The sequence below is a fragment of the Corythoichthys intestinalis genome, chromosome 12 (assembly GCF_030265065.1).
Source record: "Corythoichthys intestinalis isolate RoL2023-P3 chromosome 12, ASM3026506v1, whole genome shotgun sequence".
Classification (NCBI taxonomy): Eukaryota; Metazoa; Chordata; class Actinopteri; order Syngnathiformes; family Syngnathidae; genus Corythoichthys; species Corythoichthys intestinalis.
In genome coordinates this window covers 22,182,253-22,207,741 of record NC_080406.1, presented here as the reverse complement: position 1 = coordinate 22,207,741, position 25,489 = coordinate 22,182,253, and the positions used below count along the sequence as shown (strand labels likewise).

Genomic DNA, 25,489 nt, shown 5'->3' with positions numbered 1-25,489 from the left:
ATTATCGGTAACCGATATTATCGTGCATCTTTAGTTATGATCAAATTAACTTTTACACAGACAAAAAAAAAACATACTTTTTTTTTTTAACCTTATTTAATTGTCCATTGGTATGAATTTAAGTGTGAATAAGTGTTTGCCTACGCGTAACCTGTGATTGGCTGGCAGTAGCTGGGACTGGCTCCATTACGGAAATAATTAAAAATATTATGAATTGAGTACATCTCTTGTATTGGATCTCATTATCCGGTGCAAGTGCACTAATGCTGCATTATTATTAAATTAAGTATACAGTGATGCCTCGCTACAGTCCATCACGGATTTTTTTCAATTTAAAAAAAAAACAAAAAACAGTATTTTATTTAAAAATGTTAAGATACAGTATATACATGTATACATCTACAAATATATATATATAGTATATCATAATTATTACATTTTCAGTGTTTAAAAAAACATTTATTAAAAAATATAAATAAACATGAAAGGGATGTTTTTGTTTGTTTTGTTTTGTTTTAATTATACTTTGGGAAAGATGTCTTATATGTATCTCTACATTGAACATGCACAAATGTGGTTGGTTTTTGTTTTGTTTTGTCTTGTTTGTTGTTTTTTCTTTGTAAATCTAAACAGGCTCTGCCTTACTTCGTGGATTTTTTATTTTCGCGGTAGGGATGTGGGGGCGGGTCCTATTAACGGTGAAAAACGAGGGATCACTTTATAACAGTCTGACGGAAATATTTGTCTTTGCAATCCGACAGCAATGGAGACATTCCTATACAGCTTCATACACAATCTATGACAGAAGCAATTTGTGAGTACCTTTTATTGTCTTTGAGCTTTTTAAACTGTATGAAAGCAAAAAATATATACTGCTAACTAAAAATTTGGGAGATTGTGCTTTACAGTGTAATTTCAGGATGAACCTAAAATGCATTTAAGTGTAATCAAGGGTAATTTTAGTGAATCATGCTGATAAATAGTCCTTTGCGATTTATTTCTTGGTAATTATCCTTCACTTTAGGATGTTTGTTACAAACGGAAGTCTTCCTGCTGAGGTGCAGTACTTCATCTGGGCCCCGGTGGGACACAAATATGTGAGTTCCTTAACCCCCTCACTATTCTCTGTGTATTTGTGTAGCTACTCTACTTAAGCCTCATTGCCTCTGCGCTATGCTGCAGCCGACACTACCTCAGCTTACCCAGCAGCACACGTTTGCATTCACAACTCACAAACCCATCTTTAGTGTTAATAACAACGGGTGCGTGTTGTCATGCAGGCTTACGTGTCCGACTACAACGTCTTTTTAAAAGATGACATCACTGCTGGAGCCATACAAGTGACCCACAATGGGAAAAAGAATGAAATTCTGAATGGAGTACCTGACTGGGTGTATGAGGGTGAGGAACATTCAGTTTTGTGTGTGTCTCAAAAGACGTTCAGTTGATATAATGAAGTGTGATGTAAAGAATGTGACATTATTTAAACTATACAGTTGATATCTTGAGGACAGTGAAAACTCTTGAGCAAATCAAACACCCCTCAAAAAGGTTTATAGTTAGTTATAGCAACAAGATGGCGCCCAAGCACTACTTTTCTATTAGACAGGTGTGTCTTTTCCAATGGAAGTTCCTCACCCCACTTCAACATCATTCATTTGCAATATACAATTATTCAAGATGGAGAGAAAGCAATATTTTGATCCCCAAAACGCCGTCACCGAGTAAACGATAGGGCTCTCAGGAAAAGTTTTTGCGTTATTACATCCGTTCCCATTGTCCTGTAAACGGCCCCTTAGTTACTTGGCACCGAGATGCCAAACTATGGCACTCAAGCACTACTTTTCTCGAACAAAGGATGTTGGTGAGTCTATAATAGAAGCTTATCCACTTACTTCAACCTAATTTCCTGGTAACATTATTCAAGTAAGATGCCAGAGCACTAATTAGTTTCACTGAAGCTTAATTGCTTGGCACCAAGATTATATGTTTATACAGTGGTACCTTTACATACGATCGCTTCGACACACGAACTTTTCGACATCCGACGTAAAATTTGACTCGCCATTTGTTTCTACATCCGACAACATGCTCGAAATACGACGACAATGGCAGCACCGCAGACGAATGCACGGCGGATTTTCTTGTGTGACAAATCAACACTGGTTTCAGAAAAGGTTGGTACAGGTGGTGAAACAAAGAAAAAGTTGACGCTTACCTTCTAAATGAAGATGCAAATGACAGAAAAATATGAGCGTAGGGTGGGCATCCGTGAAATGGCTCAACAATACATCTCCACGGTCCTCCTCCGACCATCGTTCGCCAGTCTTTATAAGTTAAGCTGACAATTCTTATTGTGGTAACATCTCCAGAGAAATCGCCAACTTCGCGACGTTTTTATCATTTATTTCACAACTTATTCAAAACAAAAACACCTTCTGTCTGCCGCACTTGACGGTGTTCTCAAGAAAACATTCAAAGTGAAAGTGAAACTCAAGCTCACCAGTCTGTCTCTGGCACGTCAGCCCCGCGGTGCGTTCAGGGTCAGCAAAAAACGTCCGCCACATTAGAACCCGATTCGTTACATTAATACAGGAATTATTATTATTATTATTATTACGATTTTGATTTATAATTTATTTGTTTTGCTATGTGTAATTGCCATTTGTAATAGTACCAGCAGTATTTTTTTTAAGGATTTAGTGAAGGTTTTTGGGCTGTGAAACGAATTAATGGAATTATAATGTATTCCTGTGGGAAAATCCTGCTCGACATACGACCATTTCGACTTACAAACAAGGTCCTGGAACGGATTAACTTCGTATGTAGAGGTACCACTGTATTTATATTAGAGCTGTCCCGACTAGCTGACGTAGTCGATGTCATCGATGACGTAAATGCGTCGACGAGCACAACATCCTGTCGACGGTTAAATAAAGGGTTAAAAAAATATATGCGTAGAAAGTTGAGAATGGCGGCCGTTCGGTATGCAAGCGGAGAAAGAGGCACAAAGCCAAAAGCGCACCAGAGTGGCAAAAACATTGACTTATTTCAACGAAACAAAGGAAGATACACTGTTGTGTTGTTATTTCTTCAATGCCAAGCTTGCATATCAGACTGCACGTCCGCCGTGAATGAACACCTAAAGCGCCGTTGCCCTGTTTTAATTTTGGAAGACAACAGGAGACAACAAGCTGGCAGATCGTAAGTCCATCTAAACAACTAACGACATTTTTTATTGAAGTTGCTAAGCCTGTCGCAATATGCAATAAGTCCATTTATCGTACTGTAAATAAAAATGAGTGCAGTAATTTTCACGGGTGCATTTTATCGGCGCGTGCGTATGTGCATGCATTTGTGTGTGCGTGTTCATGGCATATGAGACTCCAGTTCCTTTCACAGATGTTTATTGGGCATCAACAGGCCATAGGATTAAAGTTTAGACATACAAAAAAAAGGAAACACATCTATATTAAACACTGTAAACGTTAGCATTACTGCATTGAGGCAATGGGAAAAAAAGACAACCTACTTTACCCTGCTATAAAACATTGGCAGTCTTCTCCAAAATGCAATTTCGCGGTTAAAAACTGACAGTTCAAACATGAAGAATTGCTGGTTAACAGCATTTGCCAACGGCAAAATGAAAAAAAAAATCTATTACTGCACCAAATGCAATGACGAAAAGTGCGCGTTTTTTGCGGAGTGTAACGCTTACGGTTAGCGGTTTAGCGAATGTACTTCCGATGAACATTTCAAAATAAAAGCACTGCATGTTCAACATATAAATAACGATTTCTGGAGTTAATCTCACATACTTCAGAATTTAGATTCTACACTAGAATAGCTTTAAAATGACATCCTACATACAATATAGTAGTATACTATAATATTAATATTAGGGGTGTCAAACGATTACATTTTTTAATCGAGTTGATTACAGCTTAAAAATTAATTAATCGTAATTAATCGCAATTAATCGCAATTCAAACCATCTATAAAATATGACATATTTTTCTGTAAATTACTGTTGGAATGGAAAGATAAGACACAAGATGGATATATACATTCAACATACGGTACACAAGTACTGTATTTGTTTATTATAACAATAAATCAACAAGATGGCATTACCATTATTAAAATTCTGTTAAAGCAATCCATGGATAGAAAGACTTGTAGTTCTTAAAAGATAAATGTTAGTACAAGTTATAGAAATGTTATATTAAAACCCCTCTTAATGTTTTCGTTTTAATAAAATTTGTAAAATTTTCAATCAAAAAATAAACTAGTAGCCCGCCATTGTTGATGTCAATAATTACTGACACAATGCTCATGGGTGCTGAAGCCTAAAAAATCAGTCACACCCAAGCGCCAGCAGAGGGCGACAAAACTCCGAAAAACACAACAAGTACACATTTCACTGTGCTGTCATTTTAATCTGTTTGAGCGGGGCATTTGTGCGTTAATTGCGTCAAATATTTTAACGTGATTAATTTAAAAAATTAATTACCGCCCGGTAACACGATAATTTTGACAGCCCTAATTAATACTAGATTTTTTGGGGGGCGAGGGGTTGTTTTGAATCATGTTGGAAAGGCGAAGTCAGTGTTCTGAATCTGTTTACATTCCATTCTTTTGCACTCGTTAATGCTATCAGCATTTGACCTCATTGTTTATTTGTGATTTATTATTGTTATTTACTTCTTTATCTGTACTTTAATAAAAAAAATTAAGTGTTCCAAAATATTTTTGTGAATTAATAAGTGTCAACAAAAACTGAATCGCTAGATTTGTATAAAAAAATGTTTTTTAAAATGATAAAAATGAAAAATTATTAGATAAGTTGACTAATCGTTAATCGTTAAAAAAAGTAAAGTGGTCGTTTAGTATAGCCCTTATTAGACAATGATTGTCATTGTCAACAGTAAACTAGCATTCAACTGAAATTTAATATTAACATTAAACTTGGTTTTCACAAGATTTGTTAAAATTTGAGATAATTTGAGCGAGAATTACTTGTTTTATCAGATTACAAAACAATGTCAATTTTTAGAACACACTGTATGATAATGAAATGTTGCTTTTTGTTCTGTTGATGTTTATTGTTTTTTTTATATGTACTTTATGACTCCAGAGGAGGTGTTTGCATCAAACGGCGCATTGTGGTGGTCTTCAACCGGACGATACTTGGCCTACGCTGAGTATAATGACACACAGGTTCACAAAGTGGAGTTCCCCACATATGGAAAGGAGCAGTACCCTCAAACCGTTGCTATTCCATACCCAAAGGTTGGATTTAATGCATTCCAATGACAATATTCTAAAGTAGAACTTGCACTCAACAAACAAATTGGATATAAATGTCGAGAGCTACAGAACTGAAATACAAACAGAAATAAATGTGACGACACGATAATATATCACAATTTTTTGGGGCGAGGGAGATTGCTGCTTATAATTATGGTTGACCTAAATTCAGCTCAGTTTCCCATGCACATTCCTTTTGCGGTTTTAGCCATTGAGATGTGTGTTTTGCACTAAAACTCCTTTTCAAAACTGGAGTTATCCAATTTTCTTTTTAGGTCTGCAATTTCCTGTCATAAGACCACAACTTCTAATGATTAATTTCACGCAGGCAGGATCACCTCTGACCAAGGTCAAACTGTTTGTGGTCGATACTACGAATCCATCCCACCGCGATCAAGTGTTCCCCCCTGCTTCCATTGCATCTGGGTCTGTATTTTTCAACACCACGGTTGAGGGGACGGTATTTTTGCCACGTTTCACTCCTTGTCGCTTTTGTGTTCAGCGATTACCTTCTGAGTTCCGTCACCTGGGTCACAGATGAGCGCGTCGCGGTGCAATGGCTCACCAGAAAGCAGAATTACGTGCTGGTGCAGATTTACGACTTTGACGGAAGCAGCTGGCGGGAAAAACAGGTCGCTCTCTCTTCATCGATGACGTGATTTCAACATGCTCGCGCGCTGATTGAATACAGTCGTTGTCTCCATTCTGTGTAGAAATTCGAGCAAAGCAGCAGGACAGGTTGGGTTGGCCATGTAAGTCTTATTATTAGCATAACTGTCATCTTTGTGAAACAGAACTTAACCTTTTCTTTTACCTGCAGTATGTGCCATTGCCTCTTTTCTTTTCTGAAGATAAAATAAGTTTCTACAAAGTGCTAAGCGACACCAGTGGCTACAAACATATTCATCACATCAAAAACGTAAGCTGCATCAATGGTTACTATGTCATGCATTCTACACTAAAAAATTGCAATGTATCATACAAAATGTAGGGCTGTCAATTTAGATTGAGATTGCATTGCAGATTAAGCATCACTTTATGACTTTGACAGCTCAATATACAGCGATGAGCAGAAATATTTTGCAGGTTCACCCACTTAGAAAATGGATAGAGGTATGAAATTTCAATCATAGATTTATTTCCACTTATAGAGACATAATCTGCAAGTAAAAAACTAAAAATCACATTGTATGATTTTTAAAAATGATTTATTTGTAATTTACCGGGGTTCATAAGTGTTTGTACCCCTGAGAAAATCAGCGCTAATATTTAGTGCAGAAGGCTTTGTTTGCAATTACAGAGGCCACACGCTTTCTGTAGTTCTTCACCAGGTTTTCATATATGGGAAGAGGGATTTTGGCCCATTCCACCACAAAAATCCTCTCTAGGTCTGTCAGGTTTCGGGGCTGTCGTTGAAACAAAACACAAAATTTCAGCGCCATCCAAAGATTTTCTATTGGATTGAGGTCTGGAGACTAGCTAGGCCACTCCAGAACTTTGATATGCTTTTTACGCAGCCACTCCTTGGTCAGCTTGGCTGTGTGCTTCCGATCATTGACATGTTGGAAGATCCAGGCACGACTCATCTTCAAGTCTCTGATTGAGGGAAAGAGGTTGTGGCTCCAAATCTGACGATACATTTCACCATTCATCCTCTGCTTTATTCAGTACAGTCGTCCTGCCCCGTTTGCCGAAAACAGGCACAAAGGATGAGGTTTCAACCCCCATATTTCACAGTGGGGATGGTGTTCTTGGGTATTCCTCCATTTCCTCCACACACGACGAGTCAAGTTTGCACTATAAAGTTCTACTTTGGTCTCATCTGACCACATAACTTTCACCCCGCCGCATCATTCAGATGGTCCCTGGCAAAGTTCAGACAGGCCTTCACATGTACTGGCTTCAACAGGGGAACTTTGTGAGCAGTGCATGATTTTAAACCATTGCACCGTAGTGTTCTACAGACAGTAGCCTTTGAAACTCTGCATCCAGCTCTCTTCAGGTCATTGACCACCTCTTTCCGTGTAGTTCTAGGCTGAGCCCTCACTTTTCTCATCATGAGTAATGCCCTACGAGAAGAGATTTTATCAGTCATGTTTAATCTTTTCCATTTGCTAACAATTGCTACAACTGTTGATTTATTCTCACCAAGCTGCTTTCCAATTGTCCCATTGCCTTTTCCAGCTTTGTGGAGCTCATCAATTTTTCTCTGGTGTCTTTCGAAAGCTCTCTGATCTTGTCGAAGGAAGCAGGTGGATTATGACTGTGGGGTGGACAAGTGACAATAATGAGCTCAAACAGGTGGTGGGTGGGTGGTTATTCATGGGGTAAAGGTGGACTTTTTTAAAGGTAGACTGACAACACTTTGAGTGTCATAATTATTGCTGATTTTCAGGGGTACAAATACAGTGAGGCAAATAAATATTTAGTCAACCACTAATTGTGCAAGTTCTCCCCCTTGAAAATATTAGAGAGGCCTGTAATTGTCAACATGGGTAAACCTCAACCAATGAGAGACAGAATGTGAAAAAAAAACTGAAAATCACATTGTTTGATTTTTAAATGATTTGTTTGCTAATCATAGTGGAAAATAAGTATTTGGTCGCTTACAAACAAACAAGATTTCTGGCTGTCAAAGAGGTCTAACTGCTTCTAACGAGGTCTAACGAGGCTCCACTCGTTACCTGTATTAATGGCACCTGTTTTAACTCATTATCGGTATAAAAGACACCTGTCCACAAACTCAGTCAGTCACACTCCAAACTCCACAATGGCCAAGAATGTGTTATGGTCAGATGAAACCAAAATAGGACTTTTTGGTGGAAACACAGGTTATCGTGTATGGAGGAGAAAGAATACTGAATTGCATACGAAGAACACCATACCCACTGTGAAGCATGGGGGTAAAAACATCATGCTTTGGGGCTGTTTTTCTGCAAAGGGACCAGAACGACTGATCTGTCTAAAGGAAAGAATGAATGAGGCCATGTATCGAGAGATTTTGAGTGAAAATCTCCTTCCATCAGCAAGGTCATTGAAGATGAGACGTGGCTGGGTCTTTCAGCATGACAATTATCCCAAACACACAGCCAGGGCAACAATGGAGTGGCTTTGTAAGAAGCATTTCAATGTCCTGGAGTGGCCTAGCCACTCTCCAGATCTCAATACCATAGAAAATCTGTGGAGGGAGTTGAAAGTCCGTGTTGCCCAACTACAGCCCCAGAACATCACTGCTCTAGAGGAGATCTGCATAGAGGAATGGGCCAAAATACCAGCAACAGAGTGTGAAAAGCTTGTGAAGAGTTTCAGAAAACGTTTGGCCTCTGTTATTGCCAACAAAGGGTACATAACAAAGTATTGAGATGAATTTTTGGTATTGACCAAATATTTATTTTCCACCATGATTTGCAAATAAATTCTTTAAAATCAATGTTGAAAATTACAGGCCTCTCTACTATTTTCAAGTGGGAGAACTTGCACAATCAGTCGTTGACTAAATAGTTATTTGCCCCACTGTACTTATGAACCCCAGTAAATTACAAATACTTTTTAAAATCATAAAATGTGATTTTTGGATTTTTTTTTTCTCAGATTATGTCTCAATGAGTGGAAATGCCCCAATGATTGAAATTTCAAGCTCTCTACCTATTTTCTAATTGGGGGAATTTACTCTTGTGATTGACAGATCACAAGGGGTGCAAATACTTCTGCTCCTCGCTGTAAACAACAGTATAATGATTTGCATTTCATTTGACTGATTTGAGGTGTATTTTAAAGGGCACGGCAACACCTATTACCTCGGGCAAGTGGGAAGTCATCTACATTTCTAAACTTACAAAAGATGCCATGTAAGTCTCTTTAAAAGTCAATTATGGATTATTTATTTAGAGGGTGATAACATTGTTCTTTTCTATAGATATTTTGTCAGCAATGAGCACCAGGGGGTGCCTGTGAAGAGAAATCTTTACAAGTAAGTGATTATTTTTGACTTTGTGTTTTTTAAGTTACACATCCAAGTGAAACCTCATATTTTGAATACCTGTCATCAAAATCTCACTGCCGTCATGGATTACAATAAAGCTTTCAACAAAATCTTGAAATCTTCCAATGAAAATAAAATGTACGAAACCCTTTTCTTTTCATAAAAGCTTTTTGCGAACATGTTTTATTGGATTACTTAGCTAGATTGTTGAGAAAAGTAACAGTAAACATGAGAAGATTTTTGTGGTTTGCTTTGTTGTCTCACATACAAAACATAGATACGACTTTTACAAATAGGGATGGGAATCGAGAACCGGTTCCTATAGAGAACCGGATCAGTGTGTTTCAATTCCATGGAATCGTTTAGGACTTTATCTAACAATTCTCTTATCAATTCCAACCAGCACGAATTACGTCACGTAACATCTGTGTTCTCCACTGCTGAAGACTCCATAAGTCCAGAAAGATCACATATCTTTCCTGAAAAAGCAGCTCATATATCATTTTAAAAAGGAGGATTTATTTCTATTACAAAAAAAAAATCAGTAAAATGTTACACATTCTTGTGTATTTGCCACAGTTACATAATGCCACAGTTAACATTGAGGCTTTGGGCCTCTTTTGACCTCGATGTGAGTTTGTAAGGTTGTGAGTTCTGATTAAACAAACTCGATGCCAATCAAAATGTTTGCTCTTCTTTTTCCCCAAATTAGAATCGATAAAGAATCGAATCGTTAAGCTCTATCGATAATGAAATCGGAATCACAAAAATAGAATCAATTCCCATCCCTATGCCTACGAATGACACTTTCTAAAAACTGTTAATTCCGTCACATATTCAATACAGTGGTACATATACATACGAATTGAATTCATTCCAGCACCTGGTTCGTAATTTGAACTGGTCGTATGTCGGGCGGGATTTTCCCCATAAGAATACATTATAATTCGATTAATTAGTTCCACAGCCCAAAAAACTACGCTAAATCCTTTTTAAACACTGCAAGTACGATTACAAATAGCAATTACACTAAACAAAACAAATTATAAAACACTTCAAATAATATTAGTTTGAAAAAGTATCTGAACCTTTTAGAATTTCTCACATTTCTGCATAAAATCCCCATCAAATGTGATCTGATCTTTGTCAAAATCATACAGATGAAAATACGGTGTCTGCCTTAACTAACACCACCCAAACATTAATAGGTTTTCATATTTTAATGAGGATAGCATGCAAAAAATGACAAAAGGGGGAAAAATAAGTAAGTGAACCCTCTGCCTAAGGAGTAAAGAGCAATTAATTGAAACTAATTTTTACCAAACATTTTAAGGTGTGTGCCAAATCACTGATGAGTGGTTCAAAGTTGCCCTGCTCACTATAAAAAACACATCTGGTAAGAAATGTCTTGATGAGAAGCATTGTCTTATATGCATCATGGCTTTGTCAAAAGAGCTGTCTGAAGACCTGCGATCAAGGATTGTTGATTTCTATAAAGCTGGGAAATGATACAAAACCATCTCTAAAAGTCTGGATATTCATCAATTGACAGTCAGAGAAGTTGTCTACAAATGGAGATAGTTTGGCACTGTTGCTTCCCTCCCAAGGAGTGGCCATTCACCAAAGATGACGCCAAGAGTTCAGCGCAGTATATTCAGAGATGTAAAAAAAAAGAACCCTAAAGTGTCTGCTAAAGACTTACAGAAATCAGTGGCACAGTCCAATATCTCTGTGCACACATCAACTATGTGTAAAACTATGGCCAAGAATGGTGTTCATGGGAGGATTCCACGAAGAAAGCTACTGCTGTCTAAAAAAAACACATTGTTGCTCGTTTAATGTTCGCAAAAAGGCACTTTGACACTCCACATAAGTTTTGGCAAAATATTTTGTGGACTGATGAAACCAAAGTTTAATTGTTTGGGAGTAACACACAACGTCAAGTGTGGAGGAAAAATGGAACAGCTCACCAACATCAATACCTCATCCCCACCGTGAACCATGGTGGAGGAAGCATCAGGATTTGAGTCTGTTTTGCTGCCTCAGGGCCTGGACAACTTGCAATCATTAATGGAAGAATTAATTGATTTTGAAAGAATTTATTTGCAAATCATGGTGGAAAATAAGTATTTGGTCAATACCAAAAGTTCATCTCAATACTTTGTTATGTACCCTTTGTTGGCAATAACGGAGGCCAAACGTTTTCTGTAACACTTAATAAGCTTTTCACACACTGTTGCTGGTATTTTTGGCCCATTCCTCCATGCAGATCTCCTCTAGAGCAGTGATGTTTTAGGGCTGTCGTTGAGTAACACACAACGTCAAGTGTGGAGGAAAAATGGAACAGCTCACCAACATCAACACCTCATCCCCACCGTGAAGCATGGTGGAGGAAGCATCAGGATTTGAGTCTGTTTTGCTGCCTCAGGGCCTGGACAACTTGCAATCATTAATGGAAGAATTAATCAAAACGTTTATCAAGATGTTTTGCAGGAAAACCTTAGAGCATCTAAGCACAGTTGAAGCTAAAAAGAGGATGGATGCTGCAACAAGGCAATGATCCAAAACACAGAAGTAAATCAACTTCAGAATGGTTTCAGAAGAACAAAATACACGTTCTGGAGTGGTCATGTCAAAGTCCAGACTTGAACCCCATTGAGATGCTGTGGCATGACCTAAAGACAGCGATTCATGCCAGACATTCCAGGAATCAGAATGAACTACAGCAGTTTTGTACAAAACAATGGGCCATGGTTAGTCCTGATCGATGTGTCAGACTGATCTGCAGCTACAGGAAGCGTCTGGTTGAAGTTATTACTGCCAATAGGAGAGCCACAAAATATTAAATCTGTATGGCTCACTTACTTATTTTTCCCCCTATGTCATTGTTTGCATACCATCGTCATACCTATAAGCCTATAAGTGTTTGGGTGGTTTTAGTTAAAGCAGACACTGTTTTTCATCTGTGTGATTTTTACACAGATCAGATCATATTTGATGGTGATTTTATGCAGAAATGTGAGAAATTCCAAAAGGTTCAGATACTTTTTCATACCACTGTATCCCGGTCGTATTGCCGAGCTAGTTCATTGACTAGCACACCATGCTCATATTTTTCTATCATTTTCTCAAGTAAGCGTCACCTTTTTCCTTTTTTCACCACCTGCACTAACCTTCTTTGAGACCCATGTTGATTTCTCTCACAAGAAAATCTGCCCTGTGTCCGTCTTGCGGGAAAACAATGAAATTGTGATGCTGTCATAAATCGTCATATTTTGAGCATGTCGTCATATGTCGAGACAAATGACAAGTCAAATTCTGCGTCGGTTGTCGAAAAGATGGTATGATGAAGCGATCGTATGTCTAGGTACCAATGTATACAGTAAGGGTTTAAAGAAAAAAAAGACCTTACGTGAGCTCTGTTACACACCTGAATAGTTGCGCATTCCTTGTGCATCAGGGTGACGATCAAAAGCGGACCCTCCAGTCGTCAGTGCCTCACCTGCAACTTTGACCAGGACAGGTGTCAGTACAACTCAGCTTACCTCAGCACTGACGCCTCGTACTATCGCATGGACTGCTATGGTCAGTTACTCCTCAAATCACCTGTGCTCCAATGTTCTGGTGTTATTTGTGCTGCGTGAACAAGAGTGTTGATTTATGCCAGTTATAATCTAATTTTCACTTGTTGTCTATGGATCAGGACCGGGGTTGCCTCTCTACACGCTCATTGACAACCGAGGCTCAGGTGCAAGTACGTATAATCCGTACATACTCATCGTCATCGACCAGACCAAAGTTTATTGTTTGATCCATTCAGATGTGCAACAAAAAATGTTGATGTTTACATAACATTTACATATAAGTTGCTTGTATTAATTAATTAATTTAACTAAAAATATACAATGAAGTAGAACAGTACACATTACACCAAAATTATTTTGATATAAAAAACATTTTGATACATTCATAAAATTAGAAATTTGGGTTGGATTTCATTGAATTGTTGCAGAACCTTTCATTTGCAACTTCTGTGTGAGTGCTCTGATTTCAACTTTTTGTCATAGCAACTAAATTCACAACTAATTTGTTGACAAAGCTTGCATGTCATATAAACAACTCATCTCATTGTTCTTGTTTTTGTAGCACTCTCCACTCTTGAAGAAAACAAGAAAATCGAGAACATTCTCACGGAGTTCCAGATGCCGACAATGAAATACGGCACCTTAAAAATTGCCGGATTGGGTAAGATGATCCTCATTGGGCGATCAGTTTAACTCAGTGAATAAAAGTGACTCATTTGCTTTTCTCAACAGATCTTTGGTATGAAATGATGTTACCACCTAATTTTAAATCTTCTAAAAAGTACCCTCTTCTTATTGATGTGTAAGTGGGCAAAACTGCTCAGATCTTCATCCAAGAATATATATGTTGTGTATATATTAAGGGTGTAACGGTACATTTAATAGTATTGAACCGTTTCGGTACGTGGTGCTCGGTTCGGAACGGACGCATACCGAACGAGTTTCTGACGTAATATAACCCTTACCTTTCGAGGAGGCTGTGAGTCGATCGGGTTACAGTATCTTTGTGTAGATTATATTTCCTCAGTCTTCTCTACTATAATGAGGACCAACACGGTAGGACAGTATAACCCAGAAACGTCAACGGCGCGACAACGTGGCCGCCGTGAGAACGCAGTGAAACGCGGGCGTTAAAGTCAATCAGCCAATGCACACCAGTCGCAGTGCGGCCGCGTGTTAGATGCGTCCCAGAAGCGGCTCGACGCACGCGAAAAGAACGGCAGAGTTTATTATTTGACGCGAGACGCTGCCCTCCTGCGTCAATACTACTACCGGTAGCTAGGATTGGGCCGGAAGTCACTCGTGTAAAAATACGGTGGATCTGGTCGATTTTCAAACCAATATGCAATCGTAACCTACTTTTTGAGTCCAGATCTCTTGAGTGGTAGATCAGGGCACAGTTGACTTGTCTTTGTTGATTTACTGCTGTCTTCTCTGCTATAATAATAACCAACACGGCCCCGTCTTCAATACAAAACCCTCCTACCACAACAAAACAAGTAGGAACTAATATTCACATAGGAACTAAAGTTATACAACATAAAATATACAATATAAATGAATACTACATCACATTTGTAAAATATAAACACATAATAAAATAAATAATAGCCCATTTGAATAAAATAAATTGAAATGAGCTAAAAACACCTGTAATTTTTAGCACAGGACTTCTTTTTTCTTCTTCCTTTCAGAAAGAAAGCTGACCAATACGCAGGGTCTGAAAGGCAAATTGTTTTTGGATTATCTTGAAATACCCGCTACTTTTTGAGCAGAATTCTAGCTTTGTATAGGCTAATGTTCCTATTGTTGAAAGCACAAAAGTGTGTAATAAACAACTAGCACATTTATATTTTGCATTTTGTTTTCTTACTGTACCGAAAATTAACCGAACCGTGACCTTAAAACCGAGTTACGTACCGAACCGAGATTTTTGTGTACCGTTACACCCCTAGTATGTATATATATATATATATATATTTTTTTTTTTTTGATGAAACGTCTTTACTTGCAGATACGGCGGCCCCTGTAGTCAGAGGGTGGATTATCGTTTCAAGTTGAACTGGGGAACCTTCCTGGCCAGCGCCTACGGCATCATCGTGGCCAGATTTGATGGGAGAGGAAGCGGTTACCAAGGCGATGACATCATGCACGCCATCTACAAGCGTCTCGGAACATTCGAGGTGGAGGATCAGATCACGGCAGTCAGGTAAAAAGTCCGTCCTGATTTTAGAACTCAGCCCAAATTCACTGCTCTTTAATACTGTGTGTTTTTAGGAAATTCATTGATATGGGTTTTATTGACAAAGACAGGATAGCCATATGGGGCTGGGTGAGTTCAGCTTTATTTTAATGACTATGTTTTGTATTTTTTAAAGAAACAATTTCCCCCATTGATTTTCAGTCCTATGGCGGTTATGTAACCTCGATGGCGCTAGGTGCAGGAACTGGACTTTTCAAGTGTGGAATCGCAGTTGCGCCAGTCGCTGAGTGGAAATATTACGGTGGGTCAACATACATGCAGTCAGCATTTTAATAACCAACATCATAAGAGAATCAAATGTTTATTATACACAGGCTTTAGTCCTAAGAAAATAATCACATGAAAAAATATTCTTATGAGCCAATGTAACCTCATGCACAGTTTAAACACAAACACAGTGCTGGCATAAGAGGAACACATTATTTAAAGAATGAAGGAAGTACAATGCACACCTGCAATAGTCCGTTGTGTGTTTTGCATGGGAAACCTATGTCCGAATGCCTAGCCCCCCTCCCCACTGGTGGCCAAAAATATCATTGCATATAATTTTCTCTCAATATATGAATTCAAAATTAAGACTTTGATGGTAAAATGTTGTTTATAAAAGTTGTAAAGCAATAAAACCACCAACAACAATAAATGAAATAAACAAAAACAAATATTTTTGTAATGGATCCAAATTAATTTTTTAACACATCATGTGACTAGCACCTTAGAGACGGTCACATGCTTTGGCTAGCCAAAACCCCCTTGGGACAGAAGAAACAAGATGGCTATATGTAATTTTTTTCAAACCTAAGCTTTCAAAAGCAACAACTACTGAGCGGGAACCAAGGATTGAAGATGTGGACCATGAAACACCGGAGAGCACCACCAATGTGGTGAGCGGAGTTTCAGTTTGTGGCACTAAAGACGCTAATTGTACAACAGAGCCACAACCAGGCGTACCATACTCAATGGACGACATCCTTGGCCAAAAGTATAGCTGTCCTAAGCAGCCTGATTTAGAATTCCTCTGAAAAATTATGGGAAACAAAAATGTATGATTCTAAATATCCCTGGCTGGAATATTCTGTCAAAAAGGATGCCGTCTCCTGTTTTGCCTGCAGCCATTTTCAAACTCACCACGGTGAGGATTCGTTTCGCGGGGGTGAGAGTGACTGGAAAAACTTGGCATAAAATTGGGTATCTCCACGGAACGCCAAAATCTACTTCTCCAAAGAAAAACGCTGGTGCTCACACACGCACGCACACCCACAGACACATAGCTTGGATGCCTGCATTCGCGAGCATGGGCTAAGCTACTAACTGAGCATATATCTTGTAGGTTAATTTTACTGACACCGCGTTACAGAGTCATCAAGATGTTTTAACCGCCCCCCCCCCCCCCCCCCCCCACCACCACCCCCCGCCACAAAAGTCAAACTCTGCTTATGACTGGCAGCTAGAGCTACTAACCTGGGCTTTTGGCCTAGCAGTTAGCGCGCTCTCCTGCTGTACCGGACGCGCCGTGCGATGCAGGTTCAAGTCCTGACTTAGATGAGTGGGACAGACCGTGTCGTGCAAAGCAGTTCTATGCACACCGGTTGCACAACATCAATGTCAAGTAAAAATAATTCCTTAAAGAGTGTTTAAAATTATATAGTTTTAAGACAGTGATCCCTTCCTTTCCTTCTTTATGTGCTCTTTCTGAAATACCCAAATACAACACAAAATATCACCAAAGTCATATCTAAACAGGAAAGTAGTACAGTTAATTTTCCAAAGTAGTATTTGAAGTGATACACCATTACCGAGAGGCAAGCTTTGTATTTCCAGGAGCTAACTATTTAGACTCATCCTGACTAGGGTTGTCCCGATCCAATATTTGGATCAGATCGACCGCCGATAATTGCGCATCGGTATGGGATCGGCCGACACGGAAAAATTCCAATCCAGACTCCCGATCCAGTTTTTGAAGTCCATTCCGGGATCTCCAGCGCACCGATTTACATAATCAATTCCAGTTTTGGCTTTGGTTTCCCTAAAATCCGGTCCTCATTTTACAGCACACCTTCAGCACACTAGCATTACCGTCTCCCAATTTACCTCCGTGGCATCTCCTACATTATGACTGCAATGTAAATTTAAAGTTAATCGGTAAAAATGTCAGCTGTCACCTGAGCATCTTGAAATGCTTGTCTTTGTCAAAAAAAAAAAAAATCTCCCCATCATGCTGGGACTGCATCCAGGGCAAACAACTGAAGGGAGTGTGTAGAATAGATGGAGCAACAAAGTGGGGAGTAGAAACCATTTTTGGTTTAAAATAGTATTATTTGCACTGATTTTTTTAAAGCCTGTGGACAGTTGTTCAAGAGCAGAGAATTGATGCTGAGTTAATAGTTTATTTTCCACTGAAGTTGTTTGTGTTTTGCTTTTTTAAGACAGTTTACAATATTATTTGCATGTTTTACAGACTGAATATGCCATTTCTGGTTGTCATTTGTAATGTTTTGTGTTTATCACTGAATAAACAGGTCAGTTTCTTTCTTACCAACCACTGTGTGATTCAAAATCACCTAATTCAGCTGGCTAGTTGTTATCAAGAGTACTAAAACCCTTTTCAACATAAGTCTGACAACTAAGTAAGGAGGCTAAATAACTTTAAACTTTAATAATGCTCAGATAGGCTGGTATCGGTATCAGCCAGTATCAGTATCGGATCGGAAGTGCAAAACAATATCGGTATCGAATCAGAAGTGCAAAAGCCTGGATCGGGACATCCCTAATCCTGACAATATTTAAAAAATATTTTTGCCACCAATTCCACACCGTTCCTACAGCACATCATCTTAGTTTCCACATCTGTTGAGTGTTTTCTTCTTAGAAGAAACATAAAGGTGCTTTCTGCCAGTTGAGCTGAGCTGCTGCTGGACATCTGCTGACTGGTGAAGGATGCCAGCTTATGTCTGTCACCTTGCTTGGCTGAGCACTGAGTTTCCATTCTAGAGTGTATGTGTGCAAACACCTGTTTGCGTACTGCATTATATGCTATTTGACGATTATTCGGAATAAAGCTTGTAAGAAGCTTTTCGAAAGAGAATGCAGAATGCAACACATAAGGGGCATAGCGGCTGCTGTTAAACAATAACAATAGGCTATCTCATGATGAAATACATACAGTTGTATACAAGGAAGAGGACATTTAGAATGATTGGAAAATTAGCCACATATGATTTTTTTTTTTCATGGCGACCTCCTTCATCGTCCTAGCACAAGTCAAGTAATTAATATTAAGTAATAAACAGAATAATTAATTCATCTGAGACGACCTTTGCACAATCTTTCCTTTTTTTTTATATTATACTGACATAGAAAATTCTGCCACCGTAATTCTACCTTGAGTTACATGTGTTATACATGTGAGGAACAGTTACAAATTAACAATGGTCATTTGTCCCACAGATGCTGTGTACACTGAACGTTACATGGGGACACCTGCAGAAAATTCAGACGCCTATAAGGTAAACATGACCAAAGAAATTGCTACTCAAGAAGTAGGCTGTGCATTTGGTTCCTGGAACTTCACCTCTGTATATCACCACTATCATGTCACAAAATTATAAAATACGAATACAACCATCTCTAACTATATCACGCTTCAGTTCTAGAAAACGTTGTCATACATAGTCTAAAAGAAATCAAATTCAATTCCCCATACTCACCAAAGATGAAAGTGTATGAACTTATTCAGTGCTAAAGACGAGTAAACCCGAGAGCCGAGAACGACTGATGATGTCAATTGTTCAATTCACATTAAAGAGTGGCGGACACTGACACAGCTCAGTAGTTAGCATCAAAGTGGGGAACCATTTTTCTGCCATACAACCGCCAGCAGATAGCAGCAATGAACCATTTTAAATGTGTGCTAAGCCCAGTATGTGAATACACACAGAGATTTCAGGAATAAACTGCTGCATTTTGATTTTTTTAAAAAAATGTTCTACTCATTATTAGTAGAATTGTCACATAATGACTTTTTAACTGATATTCTGATACTGTCCAACTCCAAAAATTCGATATCGATATCAAACCAATACCGATATATGCAGTCGTGGACTTAACATATTATGGCTAATTGTACTGTTATACTCCACCAGATGCTTCACTAATGATAAATGTAACAACTTTCAAGTTTTTCCAAATAAGCATTCTGTGAAAAATAAGAGAAAACTTCAACTGAAGTTATGGAAAAACTGCCAATATTGCACCACTATATTTTTTTTTTAACGCAAAATAATGCAAATATCAGTTTTTTGGGATCAAGTTGAAGTGCAAAATGGCAATAAGGCACTTAATCTGTCCTCAATGTGTGTGTGGGTACACAAATCGACAGATAGCAAATATTCGAGAAGGGACCAGCTGTGGCTCACAGTACAAACCAACCTCGCCCCATGCTTTCAATGACCACTCAGATTAAGCGTCGTCAATGACCTTAACCGTTATACAGTGGGGCAAATAAGTATTTAGTCAAACACTGATTGTGCAAGTTCTCCCACTTGAAAATATTAGAGAGGCCTGTAATTGTCAACATGGGTAAACCTCAACCATGAGAGACAGAATGTGGAAAAAAAAAACAGAAAATCACATTGTTTGATTTTTAAACAATTTATTTGCAAATCATGGTGGAAAATAAGTATTTGGTCAATGCCAAAAGTTCATCTCAGTACTTTGTTATGTGCCCTTTGTTGGAAATAACGGAGGCCAAACGTTTTCTGTTCTCTTCACAAGCTTTTCACACACTGTTGCTGTTATTTTGGCCCATTCCTCCATGCAGATCTCCTCTAGAGCAGTGATGTTTTGGGGCTGTCGTTGGGCAACACGGACTTTCAACTCCCTCCACAGATTTTCTATGGGGTTGAGATCTAGAGACTGGCTAGGCCACTCCAGGACCTTGAAATGCTTCATGCGAAGCCACTCCTTTGTTGCCCTGGCTGTGTGTTTGGGATCATTGTCATGCTGAAAGACCCAGCCAAGTCTCATCTTCAATGCACTTGCTGATGGAAGGAGATTTTCACTCAAGATCTCTCGATACATGGCCCCATTCATTTTTTCTTTGACAAAGATCAGTCGTCCTGATCCCTTTGCAGAAAAACAGCTCCAAAGCATGATGTTTCCACCACAACGCTTCACAGTGGGTATGGTGTTTTTCAGATGCAATTCAGTATTCTTTCTCCTCCAAACACGAGAATTTGTATTTCTACCCAAAAGTTCTATTTTGGTTTCATCTGACCATAACACATTCTCCCAGTCCTCTCCTGGATCATCCAAATGCTCTCTAGCGAACCGCAGAGGGGCCTGGACGTGTACTGGCTTCAGCAGGGGGACACGTCTGGCAGTGCAGGATTTGAGTCCCTAGCGGCGCATTGTGTTACTGATAGTAGCTTTTGTTACTGTGGTCCCAGCTCTCTGTAGGTCATTCACTAGGTCCCCCCGTTTGGTTCTGGGATTTTTGCTCAGCGTTCTTGTTATCATTTTGACGCCAAGGGGTAAGATCTTGTATGGAGCACCAGATCGAGGGAGATTATCAGTGGTCTTTTATGTCTTTTTTTAATAATTGCTCCCACAGTTGATTTCTTTACACCAAACGTTTTACCTATTGCAGATTCAGTCTGCCCAGCCTGGTGCAGGTCTACAATTTTGTCTCTGGTGTACTTCGACAGCTCTTCGGTCTTGGCCATAGTGGAGTTTGGAGTGTGGCTGACTGAGGTTGTGGACAGGTGTCTTTATACCGTTGATGAGTTAAAACAGGTGCCATTAATACAGATAACGAGTGGAGCCTCGTTAAACCTCGTTAGAAGAAGTTAGACCTCTATGACAACCAGAAATCTTGCTTGTTTGTTGGTGACCAAATACTTATTTTCCACTCTAATTTGGAAATAAATTCTTTAAAAATCAAACAGTGTGATTTTCTGTTTTTTTTTCCATATTGTGTCTCTCATGGTTGAGGTTTACCCATGTTGACAATTAAAGGCCTCGCTAATCTTTTCAAGTAGGATAACTTGCACAATTGGTGGTTGACTAAATACTTATTTGCCCCACTGTAAATAGAAAATTATCGAAAATATAAAAAATATAAAATATTCTTTACCCCTAAACTTAACTAGACCTCGGAATACTATGATTCATACAATCCTATCAAAAATTTGATGATATGACTTTAAAGGATTAATTTCCTAGTTCTAAAATTAATTAAATGCTGGAGGAAAGGGTTTGATTACCCACAATTCACTCTAAACTTAATAGAGGGGTTTGAGCCCTAAACTTAACTTGTCTTCCTTATAAATAGAAAATTATATATTTCTTTAGCCCTAAGCTTAAACTAGACCTTGGAATATTATGATTTATATAATCCTATTGAAAATTTAACTATATGACTTTAAATTAATATACAGTTGTACCTCGACATACGATAGGTTCGACACACGATCTTTTCGACATCCGATGTAAAATTTGACTCGCCCTTAGTTTCTACGTCCGACAACATGCTCGAAATACAACGATTTATGAAAGCGCCGCAGTTTCTGTGTTTTCCTGGAAGACGGACGCACAGCAGATTTTTTTTTGTGAGAGAAATCAACATGGGTTCCAACAATGTTAGTGCATGTAGTGAATAAAGGTAAAAGGTGAGGCTTGCCAATGAAATGATGATGGAAATGATAGGAAAATATCAGCGTGGGATTCGCATCCGTGAACTGGCACATTTCTCTCTGCGGTCCTCCTCCGTTCGCCAGTCTTAATGAGTTAAGGTGACATTTATTATTATTGTAAACTTCACCAGCTTCCTTAGGTTTTTAATCATTTATTTCAGAACTTGTACAACACAACATGCCTACTGTCCGTTGCACCTGAACATGTAAAGTGAAAGTAAAATGTCCTCCCTCACTCTGATGCGCGGTGCGTTCAGGTACACAACGCAAAAATACATCTGCCACATTAGAACCCGATTCGTTACATTATTACAGGTATTATTATTATTATTATTATTATTACTATTATTATATTTTTTTCCTGATTTTTATTCATAATTTATTTGTTTTGTTCTGTGTAATTGCTTTTTGCAATAGTACCAGCAGGATTTATTCAGGCTTAGTTTAGGTTTTCGGGCTTTGGAACAAATTAATTGAATTATAATGTATTCTTATGGGAAAATCATGCTTGACATATGACCATTTCGACTTACAAACAAGGTCCTGGAACCAATTAACTTTGTATGTAGAGGTACCGATGTATGTAGTTCTAAATCCTGTATATCTAGCTCCTGTCCCTTACTTTCAATGACCAATCATATCAAGCGTTTGTCAAACCCGCCCCAACCGCGGCCCCTGCTATTAATGACCAGTGTTGTTAATAACGGCGTTACTAACGGCGTTATTTTTTTCAGTAATGAGTAATCTAATTAATTACTTTTCTCATCTTGGCAACGCCGTTACCGTTACTGAGGCGGGAAAGGCGTGCGTTACTATGCGTTACTAAGTTGGTTGAATAAAAAAAAGTCTGAGAGAAACGGACTCACGGGGACGAGAGCAGAGCAGGGAGGTGTGGGGAAGACGCCGTTGCAACCGCGATGCTAAGTGGCTCCAATAATACCTGACTGCAGCCATAGCCGACAAACTACGCCCACATGACACGGTAGATATCATATTATAGAACTAGATGCAAATGATAGACACTGCTGCACTGCCAACATGTTTTAAGGACTACATGCGTTTGTAAACAGCCGCCATCTTAAAGCAGTAGACCTCTCAGGAAGGCCCTGATGTAGAGATCCTTCCTAGCGAACCTAAGTAATTTTTTTAAATCTAAAATGCTCCTAAATCGGCAAAATCTTAACTTAAATCTATCTTTAAATGATGAAACAGTTTTAAAACTTACACATGTTTAAAGTAGACAGAAGGGAACTAATGCAATAACGGGAGAAATTTTAACAACTTTAACGATTGATTCACAACTTTAAATGACTTCCACACATAGCAAAGGTTACTAGCTAGTTATCGCAATACCCTTGTGTCTAGTTAAGTGGAGGGTAAAGAATTGGGCTAGGGCCAATTGTCCCCCAAACACTTTAAGCTTCACATTGTGTGACCTGTGTGTGTGTGTTTTTTTTTTTTTTTTTTTTGAGAAAGAAAAAAACATATCACTAGTTACTTTGCCAAGTAACTAATTACTCTTACATTCAGGTAACTGAGTTACTAACGCAATTACTTTTTGGGAGAAGTAATTTGTAACTGTAATTAATTACTTTTTTAAAGTAAAATTAACAACACTGCATGGCACTAAATGCGTTAGTAGACAGCCGCCATCTTAAAGCAGTAGACTTTTTAGGACGGCTCTGTTGTAGAGAACCTTCCTAGCGAACCTAAGTAACTTTTTATTTTTTTAAAAAATCTTTTTATATAAATACTTCTAAATCGGCAAAATCTTGACTTGAATCTATCTTTAAATGATGAAACAGTTTTAAAACTTTCATATGTCAAAAGTAGAGAGAAGGGAACAAATGCAATAATGGGAGCAATTTTAACAACTTTTTACAGTTGATTCAGGGTAAAGGGTAAATTAGGGTAAAGAATTGGGCTCGGGCCAATTGTACCAAAAACCTTCACAAAAAACTTCACATAGTGTGGCCAATGTTTTTTTTTTTTTTTTTTTTTTTTTTTTTTGAGGGAAAAAAAAAAAAAGTAATTATCACCAATTACTTTGCCAAGTAACTAATTACTCTTACATTCAGGTAATTGAGTTACTAACGCAATTACTTTTTGGGAGAAGTAATTTGTAACTATAATTAATTACTTTTTTTCAGTAAGATTAACAACACTGTTAATGACCAATCTGATCAGTTCGTTATCCGCCAACCACATCTCCTGGTTGAGTACTGCGAGCTGCAGCTGGACCTACTTGACGCTGGAGTAAAGTTGAATTTTTACTTTACTGTGATCATCTTTCTCTTGACAAGAGCACTGATACTTTTTTTTTCTTTTTTTTTTTTTTTTTTAACTGAAAACAACAAAACATTGTGTTAATAATATGAAATAAAGTCACAAAATAAAGAAAACTATAAACCACATTTAGATTTGAATAGCAACTGGTAGTACAGCTTGCAAGCAATGAAATAGTGTAACCACATTTGACCACAAATGCAATCAAAGAAAAATATACACATCTCCAATATAATACACAACCCTCATAAATATTAAAACAAAGGAAAAATATAAATTACAGTGAGCCTTGTTTAAGGCTTAAACAATGTGGTGAAATGGCAAGAACTGCAATTGTCCACTTGCTGCAGACGTTAGCTCATCCATTTAGCTCTCTCTATTCGCAATGAGCTTGCGTCGAGATAGAATTACATAAGCAAAAAGTGCTGGAACTTATCAAAACTAATTACACCTAAGCGCCAGCAAAGGGTGACAAAACACCAGAAACACAGGCAGTCAGTGGGCATGGCAGTACTGCCATATGCATATTAGCCCAAAACCAACAATGAATAACCGATGTGGATATTATCAGCCAATATTATCGGCTACCCGATTATATCAGACAACTCAAATTATTACTAAAGAATGGCAAAGGATAGAATAAAACTTCTTTTCTTGATGAAAGAAGATACAATTTAATAGAAAATATACGACAATTTGAGTTTGTAACTGTCCCACTATCCTTGTCTTAACCAGAATTCTACTGTAACAGCCCGAGCAAAGAACTTCAAAGGTATAAATTATCTGCTCGTCCACGGCACAGCAGACGGTGAGTTCACCTCGTCACGTTTTCACGTTCGCCGGCACAACGCTCTGCGCGCAAATGGACTCTTGTTTGTCGGGACGGAAAATGAACGAGCAAATAACATCAGCCCCCTTGCATTTCCCATAGACAACGTCCACTTCCAGCATGCGGCACAGATCTCCAAAGCTCTGGTGGAGGAGCAGGTGGACTTCGAGGCCATGGTAAATATTGGCTCGCGGGCAAGTGGAGGGGTAATATTGACTTCAATGGTGTTTGATTTACTGACTGAATGGAAATGGATGGAAAGTGGTGAACGGTGTCCGTGTGTTTTTTTCTTCTGTTTAATGCTTTTTGGGTTTTTTTTTTTCAGTGGTACACAGACAAGGACCATTCTCTCACTGGCTCCGCCTACCACCATACGTACACCCTCATGAGTCACTTCCTACAGAAATGTTTGGTTAATTCTAAATAAATGTCAGAAAACCACATTTATTTGGAACAGTATTACTATAACATTACAAGTGTTTATCTGAATTGTGTACAGTTTAACGATGTTTTTCTGGGAATTTTAAAACATTGATGTTTATTGTT

The 25,489-nt window shown here is 38.4% G+C and overlaps 1 protein-coding gene across 1 annotated transcript in view; it reads left to right on the top strand.

Moving 5' to 3' along the window:
• The window catches only part of fap (fibroblast activation protein, alpha), a 33,336-nt gene extending 7,847 nt beyond the window's left edge, over positions 1 to 25,489 (top strand). Inside the window, exons 6-26 of the mRNA XM_057851448.1 lie at positions 762 to 814; positions 1,025 to 1,097; positions 1,281 to 1,401; positions 5,138 to 5,292; positions 5,639 to 5,736; positions 5,813 to 5,942; positions 6,024 to 6,062; positions 6,131 to 6,229; positions 9,088 to 9,158; positions 9,227 to 9,280; positions 12,753 to 12,877; positions 12,996 to 13,046; positions 13,439 to 13,537; positions 13,609 to 13,678; positions 14,891 to 15,085; positions 15,154 to 15,208; positions 15,281 to 15,380; positions 18,584 to 18,642; positions 24,850 to 24,922; positions 25,046 to 25,119; positions 25,269 to 25,489. Of these exons, the coding sequence (XP_057707431.1) occupies positions 762 to 814; positions 1,025 to 1,097; positions 1,281 to 1,401; positions 5,138 to 5,292; positions 5,639 to 5,736; positions 5,813 to 5,942; positions 6,024 to 6,062; positions 6,131 to 6,229; positions 9,088 to 9,158; positions 9,227 to 9,280; positions 12,753 to 12,877; positions 12,996 to 13,046; positions 13,439 to 13,537; positions 13,609 to 13,678; positions 14,891 to 15,085; positions 15,154 to 15,208; positions 15,281 to 15,380; positions 18,584 to 18,642; positions 24,850 to 24,922; positions 25,046 to 25,119; positions 25,269 to 25,370 (1,896 nt within the window). The 3' untranslated portion in view covers positions 25,371 to 25,489. The remainder of the gene's footprint in view (positions 1 to 761; positions 815 to 1,024; positions 1,098 to 1,280; positions 1,402 to 5,137; positions 5,293 to 5,638; positions 5,737 to 5,812; positions 5,943 to 6,023; positions 6,063 to 6,130; positions 6,230 to 9,087; positions 9,159 to 9,226; positions 9,281 to 12,752; positions 12,878 to 12,995; positions 13,047 to 13,438; positions 13,538 to 13,608; positions 13,679 to 14,890; positions 15,086 to 15,153; positions 15,209 to 15,280; positions 15,381 to 18,583; positions 18,643 to 24,849; positions 24,923 to 25,045; positions 25,120 to 25,268) is intronic.